General features: G+C 44.4%; 1 protein-coding gene across 2 annotated transcripts in view; it reads left to right on the plus strand.

The window, feature by feature from the left end:
* Positions 1-5620: 5620 nt before the first annotated feature.
* RAB43 (RAB43, member RAS oncogene family) overlaps positions 5621-15579 on the plus strand; it is a 37405-nt gene continuing 27446 nt past the window's right edge. Inside the window, exons 1-2 of one of the 2 annotated variants that reach the window (XM_069083783.1) lie at positions 5621-5743; positions 6095-6469. In XM_069083783.1, the coding sequence (XP_068939884.1) occupies positions 6272-6469 (198 nt within the window). In that variant the 5' untranslated portion in view covers positions 5621-5743; positions 6095-6271. Of the gene's footprint in view, positions 5744-5995; positions 6470-15579 lie in introns of those variants that run through there. The other variant, XM_069083782.1, reaches the window with a different exon arrangement.

Consider the following 15579-nt stretch of genomic DNA (forward strand, 5'->3'; position numbering starts at 1 on the left):
TTAGTAATTGTATCCCCCCTGTTTAGCACAGTGCCTGGCTCTTAGTGTTTGATCAATGTCTACTGACTACCCATTGCTCTTTGAGCTTTAATGACTACTTAATACCTTCAGGATTAAGGATCAAATGTTTGGCATTTAAAATTCTGGATAACCTTGCCCCTTCCTACCCTTCCAGTCCTCTTTCACTTCCGTCTCCTCTGCACTCTAGGATCCAGCTATACATGCTCGCCTGCTTGCTGTTCCTTGAAAACAACATTCCATCTCCCGTGCCCATGTTTGTATGGACTATCCCCCAGTGCCCACTATGCCCTGCACCCTGCCCTCTTACTGCTGAGCTCTAGACTTCATGAAGACAAGGGTTCAGTCTCTCCCTGTGTAAGGAGGCCTTGACCTGTCAATTCCTCTACTGGTGCCTTCCCCTTTCTGGTCCCCTTATATTCATTCTGCACACATCTCATATGTACCGGGTCATTTACTGTCTCCTCCATTAGAATGTCATTTCCTTGAGGACAAGGACTACTTTTGGCTTCCACCATATCCCCATGATGAGGTATGGGCTCTGGGAGCCCCCTCTAGCTATCCTTGAGTCCTTGAGGTACAGGCTCCAGGAACCTCCCTTGGACTCTTGGTTAAATCATCCCATTTGATGAGGCAAGTCTGTTACTAGACTTCCCACCCTTGAACTGGCCTAGCCCACCATTGTTTGTGGTCTCCTGGTGGCTTCCCACCTTTAATCACTCATTGACCTCATTTATTCCTCCTGAAGACCCTCCCCAAACTCTTCCTCTAGACCACCCCTGGATTTCTCCCACAACCTTCTGTATATGAGACCCCATCTCACACCATAGAAGAGTGAGAGCACCATAGAATGACCTAGGACAGACGTACTCTTGTGTCCAATACAAGCGAACTTTTAATAAATTTTACTTTTCTTTGGCTGAGAAGACTGGAGTAGAATTCATTCCGCAGGACCCGGCATGTTGGTATTTTGGGTTCTCTAGAGCAACCCTAACCCTCTTCGTAAGTGACCTCTTCACCCAGAGCTTAGCACAGGACTTGCCACAAAGTAATCACTTAATAAATGCTGACTGACCTCTGACTAGAAGCTGGGGAAACTAGGAAAGTCATCCCGCTGAAAGTGACGGGGTACCTGGGGTCTAAATCAATTTGTAAAACCAATTTGTAAAACCAGTTTGTACAATTGTAACTGCAATTTGTATTGTCAAACTCTGCCCCTTCCCCCTATCCGAACTCTGCCTAGGCAACAACTTGTGACTCCTTTGTTCTTACTTAATCTCTTCATGTCTCCTCCTGTCTGGCCCAAATCTCATCTAAACTGTGCACTAAAGTCACAAGTTCCTCTCAGCCAGCTCTAACCTTTATCTATGCACTGAGGTCCCTTCCCTCCATCGGGTCAGCCCTGACAATGGCAGCCCTACCCTTTAAAAGTAAAAGCCTGTACCCCTCTCACTTGCAGGTCCCCTAAAGGACTCTTGCCTGCTTCTTATAGAAGCGTAACAATAAACTTCTACAATTCTCACTCCAATTAAGCCTGAGACCTTGATTTCTTTCCAGACGCTATTGCAGGTTTTCTGGTCTTAGATAAGATCAGATTTCCTGCTGAACATATTGGAAGCTATCCCTCATCAAAAGTGAGCTTTGAGTGGAGGCCTGAAGGAAGTCAACTAGGTGAAGGTGAGAAGGGATGGAGTTCCAGGCATGGAGGCAACTGGTGTGTCCTGTTTAAGGAATGGTAAGTAGACTAGTGTGGCTGGACCATAGGAGAGTACAATTTAACCAGACTGGAAAGGTAGAAAGAGCCAAATTATAGAGGTTTAAATGAGGACTTTATTTGATCCTGAAAGGAAAGGGGAGTCAGTGAAGCAGAGGGTGTCATGGTCAGACCCTCCTTGGCAGCTGAATGGAGGATGGACTAGAGTAGAGAGAGGCTCCAGACAGTTAGAAATCTATGGTAAGAGGTGATGGTGGCTTGAACTAGGGTGGTAGCTATGTATGATGGATATTTAAAGAGATGTTAAGAAGATGGTGTTGAACTCACCTGACTCCAGAACATGGGATTGTCTGAGAACCATCTAAACCAGTTAAAAGGAGGGCTAACAAAGCCAATAGAAGAAGAAAGAAAGGAGCCCCCCTTCTATTTGTAATACAAACTTCACTTGCCCCTCGGGGCTGCTGCCACTCAGAGCCTCTCCCAGCTTTCTCCAAGACTTTCAGTTGTTTTGTAAAACAATTTATAATCCCTTCTTCTTGAGAATGTGCTTCCCTAGAGACTCAATTCAGGTAGTTTCACCCTGTATTTGTGTTTCACCCTGCCCCCTAATGCCCTCCTGGGCACACCAGCCCTTTGGTGTTGCTCCTGGCCCCTCGACTCCATTAAAGATCCTCATTGTGGCTACTTTGATTGTACTATTTCATGTTGCCAAAAGGAACAAGATTCATGAGGACCAAGGAGGGACCTGCTCTTAAGGATAGAGGTTAAGTGACTTGCCCAGATCATATAAATAGTGTTTGAGGTAGATTTGAACTCAGGTCTTCCTGACTCCAGGCTCAGTGTCCATTGTGACACCTAGGCACATGGTAGACCTGGGTGACTGGGAGTATGGTAGTGCCCTGGAGAGTAATAAGGAGATTGGAAATGGGAGGGGGAGATAATGGTGTAAATTTCGATATTTCCCCATTTTCCTTTGTCTTGTGCCTGTCCTCCCCTACATCTTCCTTTAGCAGGGGTGACCAGGAACATCCTGGTCAAAGTCTAAGGGTGAGTCCTTTGTTCTGGCTTTGGAGGTAGCTTCCTTTGGAAGACTTACTCCCTACCCACTACCCACATCAGAGACAAATTATTAGCTAGAAAGGTATCAAGGAAACAGAGCAGGATTTGGCTTTAGAGGACCTTATCTGTCCAGATCTGCTTCTCATCCCCTGCATGATCCGGGACAAAGCAACTCCCTTCTCTTTTCATCTTGGTAAAATGAAGGACTTTAAGGGCCTCTAAAAGACTTCCTTGTACTTTTCCTTGAACAATGTTTTCCATCTCCCCACTCTCTGCATGCACTGGCAGTCCCTCATGCCTGGAAGGCTTTCCTTATCAAGTCCCTATCCCAGCTTCTTTCAGTTTCAACTAAAATCCCACGTTCTGCTTCCCGATGAGGTTTAGTACCTTTAGGAGTCTCCAGTATCTCATTTGGATGGACTATAGTCATTTGCTTGTTTTCTCCCCATTAGACTGTGAGCTCCTTCAGAGAAGGACCGGCTTTGGCCTAGATTTGTAATCCCAGGCACATAGCAGAAGCTTAATAAATGTTTTCTTGATTACTCCCAGCTTTAGATTGTGACAGGTATGCCCTCCTAGATGGGGTGTGCTTGTGTACCAAAAGGAAAGCCATCCTTTCTTTTAAAGGCTAAGTCCAGAAGTGCGCAGAAGGCACACCTCACAGTGCCTCAATCTACTTTTCTCAACGAACAAAGTGACTGAAAAGCATTTAAAATGAAATGGAGTCACTGTTGGAGGTTGCCCAAGGACCAAGAATACCCCTAGGGCAAGTAAACTCTACCTTCTCTTAGAGAGTGCCAGTCAAAATCTGATCCTTTGACCTTGCAAAAATTGACCTGGCTACTCAAAGCCACAACCCCTGTACTTCCTAAAGAATCTAGCCCATGCCCTGTGGGCTTCTTCGGTCTCTCTTCTGTCTTCTGGTCTACTGTCAGACACCTATAACATTTCTGTTTGAAGATGGTGATCAGCCCACATCTTTTTCTGATCAAGCAATTCCTTGATGATACATAGGAAGGCATATGAGTTAGTAGTTGCCAGTGTCCTTTTAAATGCCTTTTTTTAACCAAGAATTTCCCCTCTCATAGTTGTGTCTTGCTTTCTCCTACCTGCCTGGAAAATTGATCCTTCACTGCTTTCAAAATTGTGTTGCCTCCAGTGAGGTTTTCTTCTGGGTACACAATAATTTACAAATAGATCATTATTTTCTTTTTCACTAAGGAGGAAGAGGGGAGAAAAGTCTTCCGACCATTCCTGAGTAATTAGATCTTTCATTACTCAACATTCTAAAATATCCTCAGATCTGAGTCAATAAGTCTAAAGAATTACCAGTGGTTTTTTGTCTGTCTTTTGAAATAAATTACCTCCATAATATGCACATCCACAGACCAATTTACTTAGTACATAACGTGGAAAACTCAGCAAGTTCAATGATTTCAAGGCCATTGTCATATTTCTTAACCTTTTGAATAATATTTTGTAAGATCAAAAATTCCTAGGGAAAGGACCACACACAGACTCAGGGCTGTAAGTAACATGCATTTTAATTTTTTGTTGACTTTATAATCTACAAAGTCATAGACAGGAATTTTGCACTAATGGGGCCCTAGGAACAGTTACAGAACACATAAAGATAAATAATTGAGGTAGGGAACAATTTCTAGCTGGGGCTTGGGATCATCACCAAACAGGCAGTGTTCTGAAAAACTCCAGTGTACTAAAGCCCCAGAAAGTACCCATTCATTAAACACAAATTTGTTAAACTCTTATTATGTGCAAGAGACACTGTGACAAACACTAAGGCTGACCTTAAGTTCGATTTAATATTGATCGCTTTTGTTATTTTGTGACTGCCGAAAAAGTGTGCATACATAGTGGTTTCCATGATCAGTATCTGCAATATAAGGCAAGCTACCTGAAGGCCGGGGCAGTTTTTACTTAGTATCGCCACACCTGCGCAATCAGGAGTGTCGGACACATAGGAAGCACTTGACACAAGCTTGTTGACTTGACTTGCAATAATTATACCTCACCTTTATTCGTGCCTGGAGGTTAGTGACTAAGAGGTAATGCTTTGCCCCTTTGGTCACAGGCTTCGCTAGGGCACTAGATTTTTTTATCAGACTTGGGATTTAGAGAGGCAGTATGGGTCTCAGCGGAAAGACCAGACTCCGGAGGTCCAAATATTTGAGCACTAATCTTGGTCAGCTATATGGCCTTGGACAAATCACCTCCTTTTTGGGCCTCGGTTTTCTTCTCGGTGAAACGAGGGGGCTGGACCGGATGATGTCCCTTCATGCATATGATTACTGCAGTTCAGATGACCCTTGCTGGGCCCAGAAACCTAGACTTGATCCTACATGACCCCGGTCAAGCTAAAGTTCTCCGCAGCTAGCAGAGTGTCCCAGGACTCTTCACGTCCAGTTGAAGTCCCCCAGAGGCAGGAAAAGAGAAAGGGGGAGGGGCGCACGTCAGCAAAGACCCGACCTAAGGGGCCGAGAACAGTGGGCGGAGCGGAGGGGCCCGAGTGAGGAAGGGCGGGGACTCTGGGGTGTGGGGGTGATGCAAAGGGTCCGTCTAGGGCAGAGGACTAGCGGCGAAAGGCTGAAAGTGGGTGCGGGGTCGGGGGGGAATAGGAAAGGGAACCCTAGAAGCAGAGCTCCGGGGTTGGGGGAGTCTGGGCAGGACTGGGCTGGGGCGGGCCACGGACGGCACTACGCGGCCAGACGCTGGGAAGCGAATGATGAAGGCGGGGCCAAGGGGCAGGGCCGGGAAGGGGGCGGTGCGAGAGGGATCGGATTAGGGAGGAAACTGGAGGGTTAGGAGAGTGGGGCTGAGTGGGCCGGGACTCAACTGGGATGGGGTACTGCCCAGCCAGGGGAGGGAGGGTCCAGCAGGGTTGGAGGGTGGGAGGCGGGGCAAACTGAGTTAGAGGACCCCGACTGGGGAGAGGTGAGAGCGCGGGGCTGTTAGGAGGGACCAGATTAGCGATGGAAAGTAGAACTGTGGAGGCGGAGCTAGAGGGGGCCGGACTGGGCTGGGGGGGCGGGGCTGAGGACTGGACTGGGGATGGATCCCGAGGGGAAGGGGGGCGGTGTTCAGTAGAGGTGGGGGAGGGGGCACGATGATGCTCCAGACCCGGACTGCAGAGCCGGCGATGCTGTGGGCTGGGCTGCGGAGGGGGTGGTGTTGAGGGGCCGAGACTGGAGACGGGGCGGGCAGGAGGCGGTGCGCTCGGGGCCGGGCTGGACTTGGGGCCGAGCCTGGCAGCGGGGCGGCAGTTCCGTGGTGTCTGTTCCGCAGGTGCAACAGCGGCAGCCTGAGCAGCGACGGCTCCACGTCGTTCGGAGGAGGAGCAGAAAGAGAGAAAGCAGCGGAAAGGACCGGCCGTGCGCTCTCTTTGCGCGGAGACCGTGGCCTTCCTCCGCTGATCTCCATCGCCCGCCTCTGCTGCCCTCCTGTCCCCGCGGGGCCGGGGCCATGTCGGGGCCGGGCCCGGGGGAGCCGGACGAACAGTATGATTTCCTGTTCAAGCTGGTGCTGGTGGGGGATGCGAGCGTGGGCAAGACGTGCGTGGTGCAGCGCTTCAAGACGGGCAGTTTCTCGGAGCGCCAGGGCAGCACCATCGGTGTGGATTTCACCATGAAGACGCTGGAGATTCAGGGAAAGCGGGTCAAGGTGGGGCCGGCCAGCCTAGGTCGGGAAGGGAGACTGGGACGCCAGTTTGCTGCCCCTGGCAGGGAGAGTGTGCCCTGGACTCCGGGAGAGCCCCTGGATCCTGGCCTCTGGGCAGGGAGGAGCGAGTTTCCGATAGCGTTGCAGCTTTCTCCCCTTCCCCCAATCCCCTAGAGCGAGTCTGGCCTTTGGGAAGGGGGGAGGAGGTGTGTGTGTTATAGTCCTGGTACTCTGGGGATCGGGGATGGAAAGAGGGGGTAGGACTGTACCTTCGCTCCCTCGAGGGACCTCTCGGTTCTCTTCCTACCTCTTGACCTGAACCTGCCCTAGGCCTTGACCAGCGATCCCGCGGCTGCCTAGTCCTCTTGCCCTGACTCTTCTCTTTTTCTCTCCAGAAGGGGGAAGAACTGAAAAAAGTTAGGATGGAGTTTAGGTTTCTTTTCGAGGTGGTCACTGTGAGAGATTTTCCGGTGTTCTTTTGTTGCAGCCAAGACTCTCCTAGAATGTTAACTTTCAAATCCTGTTTGGCTCCACTGGGCCACCCCCTCCTCCGCCCTCTTGTCACAGCAAGCTTGCGCCTTGGGGTCAATTTGGAGTTTGGTCTCCATTCGTTGCTGACCTGTCTGTTTCTTCCTTGGTGTTCCCTGGATCACTGTTAGCTGGCTGGATCTCAGAAACTAAGGGAAACTTACCCAGAATAAAATCCCCAGCCTTTTCCCCCTCCCACCCTTTTCACTCCTTCCAAAAAGGAAGGGGGGGGTGCTTTTCACAGGATGAGGGGTGAGCTGGAAATAAACTCGGTCACGAAAAGCTGCCTAGGGATAGAAACTTTCCTGCCAAACTGTCCGCCCAGTCTGGGACCTAGACAGAAACTTCTTTAGGCTATAGGTGGTGGAAGTGGTTTAAGGAAGTCCACACCCTCCCCACCCTTTGAGGGCCCCCTGGAGCCCTAGAGAGAGATGGGTGGGCAGGTCTGGGTAAACACTGACCCTAGAGCAGCTGCTCAGGAATTTTACATAGATGGAAAATTCTGGAAATTACTGGAAGATGGGAGTGAATTTTGGCAATATAGCCCAAGGGACAGGGCAGTGTGGAGCAGTGAAAAGAGCTGTACTTAGAATTCATCCCAACTTTGATGCTTTTTAGTTGTGTGAGCTTGGATCCTGCACAACCCCAATTAGCAGTTTGCTCACGTGTAAAATGGAGTTGATACTAGATATGGACTACCTTCCTACTGTGAGAAAAAAAAAGGCTTCACATGAACACTATGTGACCAATTACTAGAAATCTCTGTAGATTGTTTATTGTGTCCTGCCCCTTGGGTCCTAGGCCTGAAGAAGCAGATGGCCAAGTGCTCTCAAACAACTTAAAATCAGAATATCCAGATAACTCAAGGAAGAAGCGCAAGCAACTTGGGCCTGGATTATCCACATAACTGCCTCCTAATAACATTTAACTTGGGGCTTTCTAGTTAACAAAGCATTTTTCCATCTATGCTCACATTTGACTTTGTGAGGGCAGTGGACCCATTACTCTCCCCATTTAATGGATTCAGAAACTGAGGCTCTGAGAGGTCCTTTTATATCCCCAGCACTTAGCCCAGGCACAGAATACACGCTTCACAAAATGTTTATTGATTAATTGATTAAACAACCTTTATCTGTGACCCATCTAAAGCCTGAACCCAGCTAGCTTGGTTAATGTCTTAGCTCATTGTTGACCTTGGTCAGAGTACTGAGTTCTGTTTTTGTTTCTGGGAAAAAGTGAAGATAATATCTGGCTTCCCTCTTCCTTATAAAAACTTTGATAAAACATGTATGTCAGTAGTGTTTTTGTGACCCTAGTGTTAGGAACACTGGTAGGAGTCACAAAGGAAGTAGAAGATATTCTTGTTTCAAGGAATTCCCATCTTCGTGGTGTTTAGTTAGGGAGGAGGACAGCTATAGAAAATTGCTGAGTAACTTTAAGAAGTGATCCATGACTTTCCCCTTTGGAACAGGTGGCTCATCCAGGTGGTTTGGGTGGGGGTGGGGGTGGGGGAGAGGCGGTGCTCTAGGTAGGTGGATATTTTTGTGCATGATGCCAGCTGGTGGAGGGGGGAGGAGTGAAGGGGAAGAGTGTCAAAAATACAGGTATAAAGAGTGGGGGTGGTTTCCATCTCCCAGACTGTCTTGCCTGCTCAGCAAGCATCTGTAGTGACCTCTTGAGACTATATACCACATGTGTAATTGGTTGGGATCTGGGCAGGATCTGCCTGTTTACCTGTCAGTGATAACAGTCTGTACTTAGGAGGAAGGCTCTTGGTGTGTACTCTGACCTAGGGCACAAGTTAATTCGAGGTAGGTGGTTAGTTATTTGTTTCTCATGGTGATCTTGAAATGGTCCTTTTAAAGGTACCTGTTGACAGCCTGAGAAAGCCTGGATCATTGGGGACCAGCAGAGGTCTTGCATGTTCATTGTGAAATTTCTAATAAATATATTTTTAAATGTCTCATTAGAAACTTCACATTGAACATCAGTACAGAGAAACTTGCTTATTTAACTGTTAACATTGAAATTAACTTCAATTAAGTGAAAGTCTTAGATGCATTGGAAGTATGACCCAGGCCATGTCACTTAACTCTTAGTAGCCCAAGCAACATTCTTAAGATCATTTCAAAACAGGTGCTGACTTGCTTTGGCAAAGGGAGCTTCCTCAGCGGAAGGTTCCCCATGTCAATGAAATCATAAGATCTTGTCACTCCTCAAAAAAGGGGAAGCAGAGTAAGAATGGAAGTGACTTTAGCTCAAAACCATGTCCATGTTTTATATATGAAGAAATTGAGGCCCCAGAGATGTAAGATGACTTACCTGCCCAAGGCTACCTGGATGACTGGAAAGGAGGGTCAAGTAGGAAGAGGCTTGGATCTTCCCAATTCAGCTATTTCTCATTATGAAAATATGCATAAACTGTAATTTCTCAGGATCCCACTTTTTATCTAAACAATGAAGGAACTGGGCTAGCTAGTATTCTGTAATCCTAACTACAATCTTCAGTGAACCAAATTTTTTTATTGTTTTCTTCTCTTGACTTTTAGGAGAAGGAACCAACTCACAAGATAAACAAAGTCGGAATTTAATGTAAATTTAGAAAAAGAAACCACTTCTGGGATGTCTTTGGGCCAGCACACGTTCAGCACGATGTTCCATGCTTCCTTGACTCTGTATAATACTCCCTTCTGTTGGTAGTCAATGACCCTGAGACACACAGCAAGTTCCAGGATCATGAACCAAAAAAAAATTTTAAACCTAGACTAGAAGTCTGGAAAGGTGGCTTAAAGTTCTAGTTTGGCAACTAAATAGCTTATAGCCTTGGGCAAATCACCTGACTTATTTGGACCTCATTGACCAAATATGTGAAATGGGGGTTGGACTGGGTTGCCTCTGGAGTCCTATCCATCCAGCTTCCAGGTTTTCTATTTCTAGTTATTTTTACTGCACTCCATTTAAAAAGTCAGGAAAGCAAATTTAAATAATTTAGAAAGTCTTTCAACTAAGTTTGAAGGAAAAGAGGGGAGTTCTGGTTAATCCTGGGGATTGTATGGTACAGTGAATAAAAGGCTGGATTCAGTATACAGTCTAAATTATTGTAGGTCAGCCTCCATCCTACTATAGGTAGAATCAGCTGGTTTTGGCCCTACAGACTGGTGCTAGAAAAGGAAGCCAAAGACTGTTTAATGTTGATTTAGCAGAAAATACTTTCCTAAGGCCTCAAGGCTAGCGTGAATTGTGAGGTTACTATAACCTTCCTGCCTAGTGCATTGTGGGAGAATCAGGCTATCCCCCTCAAATCTAAACTGTATCTAAATCCCTTAGGCTTCTACTTGACCTGTTATCTCTGAGAGCACAGAGGTCTATTGCAGAAAACATTTTCTGAATGCACAGGACAGACATTTAATACGTTGAGGGAAGAGCCTCACAGATCCATACCCCTCCTACCTCAAGTTACAGAATTAGCTTTACATTTTGGGAAAATTTTGTCAGATATCTCCTTCTGAGGAGGCCTGTAGTTTTAAGGGGGTGCCTGCTCTAGAGCTCTCCCTATGCTGAAATGTTCACCAGGTTTTGTTATCATCTGTTAACAGACTCTTTAAGAACAGGGAGGGGGTGAGGTCAGAGATCATAGGTTTTTAAAATTTGTAGTCTGGCCTTCCTACAACAGTCCTGCCTGTTTTGTTGTGACATGTTTCCATTTATTATGAAATTCTGGTTGGGTCTTGGCTTGGTTTGAATAAAAGAGGTTAGAAAATATATATTCTGTTAGGTAAAAGCAAAATTCTAGGTCATTGTGGGCTAACAAAAACCATTTAATTTTGTCTGCCTCATCTGCAAAATAAACCATTGCTTTGAGGCCCATGTCAAAGAGAAAGTGAAACACTGGATATACATGCTGGGCCATGCAGGAGAAGTGATGGGCGATTAGCTACCCATGGCCTTTAGCTCTGCTTCCCTTTAAAGTGAGAATGTTAAATACTGTCTTACCTGCTGGATAACAGCATTGGGAATATAGGAAATGACTTTTAAAAAAGTAAAAGAAATATATGAGAGTCAGGTCTTTAACCTTGAATGGGCTTAAATTCAAAGCAGTCTCTTAATGAATATTCAGTTTTTTCCCCCAATAATTCAATTTTGTTTTCAGACCCCAGTTCTCTTCCTCCTTCCCTCCTCAACCAGTTGAGAAGGCAAGAAAGCTGTAGAGTCAGCATATTCATTTCAATGTCTTCTTTTTTGCCACTATGTGCCATTCACAGTGCTGCTGGGCATACAGTGACAAAAATGAAAAGCCAGGACTCTCAAGGAATGATTCTCAGGCATAGTTATTATTCCATTTTGGGAATAGTTAATGCAGTAAATTTAAGCTGCTTAAAATGTCCGTAAGGCGAGTACCGTATTAGAAAGCCTTTGATAAACTTTGAAAACCTCACTGGAAGCAACACAAAGTGCCTTTTTTTCCACAACTTAGTGAGATTGATAATTCATGTATGATCCCCATTTTGCAGGTAAGAAAACTGAGACCTGGATTTTAAATAACTTGCCCAAGGGTAGAATGGCTAATAAGTGGCCAAATCTGGACCTGAATTTGGACCTCCAAATCATGTGTCTAGGTAGCAAAAAACTTGATATTCCAACTTTATAGGAGGGGCCCCTTCGTTTAAATTGTAAAAATAATATTTAATATTAATAAATTTAAATTGTTAGACTTGCACACACATAATTTCTTACACAACCCCTATTTCATATGCCTCTTTGTGCATCTCACAGTTCCTAATCATTATTGATTCCATTGTGTGGTTAAAAAAAAAACAAAGCCTAGGAGAGACTACATCAAGCTGGTGAAAGTGGGAAGGGCTATGGATTGCAAGGCCCAAGACTTAGATTAATATTTTAGCCACTTATAAGAGGTCTGCACCTCTCTCACTCCAGTGGCCTTAGTTTCTTTATCCGTGAATGGGGATGGTATTGAATTCACTGGTACTCACAGCTGTTCTGGGGAATTGCTTTGTGAACTCTTAAGTCACTCCATAAATGAATCACTAGGAGAGAATGATTTTTTTATAATGGGTTATAAATGAGACTTCAGGAATGCTACCTTATAATCTGTTGATTATACAAGATAAATAGAGATGTGTGTGTATATAGTGTATGTTTGTGTATGTGTGTATATATATAGTGTGTGAGTATATATACACAAGCATATGTGTGTATATATGTATATGTGGCATGTTACTCCAGTTTTTGGCTTTGTTTCAGTTCTATTAATTAAGTATCTACAGTATATAAAAATTAGGAAGCAATGTGGTGTACTGAATAACCTAGATTTGAGTCCTGTTCTACATATATGAACCTAGGCAAATCATTTTATTTCTCAGTGACCGAATGCCATTTTCCTTAAAACCTTAAAACAAGGCTGACCTTGTTTGTAAAATAATTTGAAAGCTGTATTTCCCAAGTAATTGATTTCCTTTGTAATGTAAGTATTTTGTTTTATGCATTTAAAAACATCCTTCCTAGAAAGGGTCCATAAACTTTCTCAGATGGGTCCAAGGAATGGATGATTGAAAGGCTCATGTTGCTGAGAGCAGGTACCAGTTGCATTGACAGTTTTCTCTCAAGTCCAGCACAATGCCTATACTTGAAAGCCCCTAACCCTGACCTTTAATCCTGACCTGACCTTTTTTCATGTGTATCCGGTGGGAAAATTCCCTCTACCAGTGCTAATGAGGACCTTTTATATGCAATTTAGTCTTTTAGAGACTTTTATGGGGCTGATAAGAAGTTGAGTGACTTGACTTGAAACCACGTGAAATGCTGGTTGGGTCTTGGCTTGGTTTGAATATGTGTCAGGAGGGTGGAATTTGAATCCAGGTATTTGACTTTGAGGCTATTGGGGGATAGAGGGATGGTATGGAAGCGAATTAATATATAAAATAGACTATAAATAAGAGCCCACTGTGTTCTATGCTAGGTACTATGATAAGAATTTTTTTTTTTAATATCTCATTTGATCCTCAAAAACCCTGCAAGATGGGTGCTATCATTGTCCCTATTTTACAGTTGAGGAAACTGAGGCAAGCAAATTAAATGACTTGCCTAGGTCACTCAGCTAGTAAGTTTATGAAGACATATTTGATCTCAGGATTCCAGGTTCAAGCATCTGTCCACTGTGCCACCCGCTGCTACCAGTCACTAATTTTTTAGAGCCCCAGACAGCTGTCATGAACACAGTTCCTGTTGTTGAGTCATGAGTTTCAATTGCCTCCAATTCTGTGATCCCATTTATAGTTTTTCCTGGGAAGGATACTGGAATAGTTTGTCATTTCCATCTCCAGCTCATTGTACAGATGAAGAAACTGAGGCAAACAGGGTCAAGTGACTTCCCCAGGGTCACACAGCTAGATAGATGAAATTCAGAGTTCTGGACAACAAAACCATTATGTCAGCACCTTAGAGTTTATGACCATTATTATGCCAGATTAATGGTATATTGTATTATCAGTATCCTCACAGCAGGAATTTTTTAAGCCCTTCAAAGCCTGTCTGAGACCAGGATCACAGAAAATGAAATTATCTGAGGGGGACTTTGAAAAATGTGCTCCATCAACTCATTGAACAAATGAGGAAATTCAGGTCCCAAAAGAATCCTGGCTCTTGACCCCAGATCTCCCAATGGTTCCATGAACACCTCCAGTGGTGCCCAGGATCCCCTGGAGAAATGAACAAGCACAAGTAAATTCATGCCTTGTTATTACTTTCAAGTATTAGGACAACCGGAGCCAAGAGCTGCCACCAGCACAGTTAGGACCTTTGGAACAAACAGATAAGAAAGAAATGGTTCTTGTTAATAGTGCTGTATGCAAATATAATATGCCAGAATGCTTCAACAGTTTGTTTATCTGAGAAGGCTGAATAATTGCCAGCTGGGTGACCCTGAATAAGTCAGCTACATGTACCTCAGACAACTACCTGTCCTAGGCAAGATAGCCTGGTGGCTAGAGCGTTGGACCTGGAATCAGGAAAACCTGGACATATCAATGTGTGAACCTGGATAAGTAGCTTAACCCATGAGCTTCCATTGCCTCAGCTATAAAATAGGATAATGGGGTGGCTAAGAGACACAGTGAATACAGCACCAGCCCTGGAGTCAGGACCTGAGTTCAAATCAGGCCTCAGACACTTAATACTTACTTAGCTGTGTGACCTTGGGCAAGTCACTTAACCCCAACTGCCCTGCTTTCTCCCCTCAAAAAAAAAAAATAGGGTAATAATAACACCTACTTCCCAGAATTGTTTTTTTAAGTCATGTTCAACCTTTTGTGACCCCATTTGGAGTTTTCTTGGCAAAGATACCTGGAGGTTTTGTTTTGTTTTGCCATTTCCTCCTCCAGTTCATTGTACAGATGAGGAAACTGAAGCAAACTAGGTTAAGTGACTTACCCAGGGTCACACAGCTAGTAAATGTCTGGATTTGAACTCACAAAGTCTTAACTCCAGGCCCAACATTATATCCACTGCCCTCCCAGAGTCATTGAATAAGACAACCCTTGTGCCAATTGTTAACTTATCTTTTCATAGATTTTAAGGTTTTCAAAATGCTTTATACAGATCATCTCATTTGAACCTCACAACAATTACAACACAAGTTGTAATTATCTGAGGTGGGATTTGAACCCCAGATCTTTTTTTTTTTAATTCTAACACTATCATCTGCCTCTTAAAATTTTACAAATCCTGTGATTTTTAAATTATGCATCACTTACCTCCTCAAAAAAACCCCTCTACCCAGGTTGACAATTCCAGATCAAGAAAATTGGTACAATAAATAGAGCACCAACCCTAGAGTCAGGAGGACCTGAGTTCAAATCTGACCTCAGACTTTAACACTATCTGTGTGACCTTTGGGCAAGTCACTTAACCCCAATTGCCCTACCTTCCCCCCAAAAAAAAGGCAAAAGAAAATTGGCACAAATGGAAAACAATGAAACAGGTGAGTTTTAAATACATTTTATTTATATGACATTTGGACTTAGTGCAATCTCATTTATGAGATGAGATTTTTCAAGAGATGAGACTAATTTTTTTTTAAACAAATGAAACTATTTTACATTTTATACAGTGGGAGGAGGTGAGTATAAAGTTTTATAGAACAAATATTTCTTATTAAGGGGATTTGTTCTTTGAACTTTGGATTTGGCCAAAGGGTCGAACTTGAGGACCTAGTGGGCCACATGTGGCCTCTAGGCTACAAGTACACCACCTCTGGCCTAGGCATTGGCATCAGGAATAGCTGGGTTCCAGTCCTGCTTCTGAAATAAGAGATATGTGACTGTGGGCAAGTTAACTAATTTTTTAGTGCCCCAAACAACTCTCACAGACCTTCAAAGAGCAAGTTATCAGGGTAGAAGTTTCCACTTCAAAAGTTTCACTGATGAAATTTCCCAGTTCAAGACAAAAACATTTTGTTAGCGAGGAATTTATGAAGTTCATAGGGCAATGAATAACCCCATTTTACAGATTTTAAAAATTGATGCTCAAGGGGAAAGCCCAAGTTCACATAGTCAGCAGCAAAGCAAATA

This window comes from Petaurus breviceps, unplaced genomic scaffold (assembly GCF_028583685.1).
Source record: "Petaurus breviceps papuanus isolate PSGF00001 unplaced genomic scaffold, PetGlider_PUasm1.0 174, whole genome shotgun sequence".
NCBI classification, from domain to species: Eukaryota; Metazoa; Chordata; class Mammalia; order Diprotodontia; family Petauridae; genus Petaurus; species Petaurus breviceps.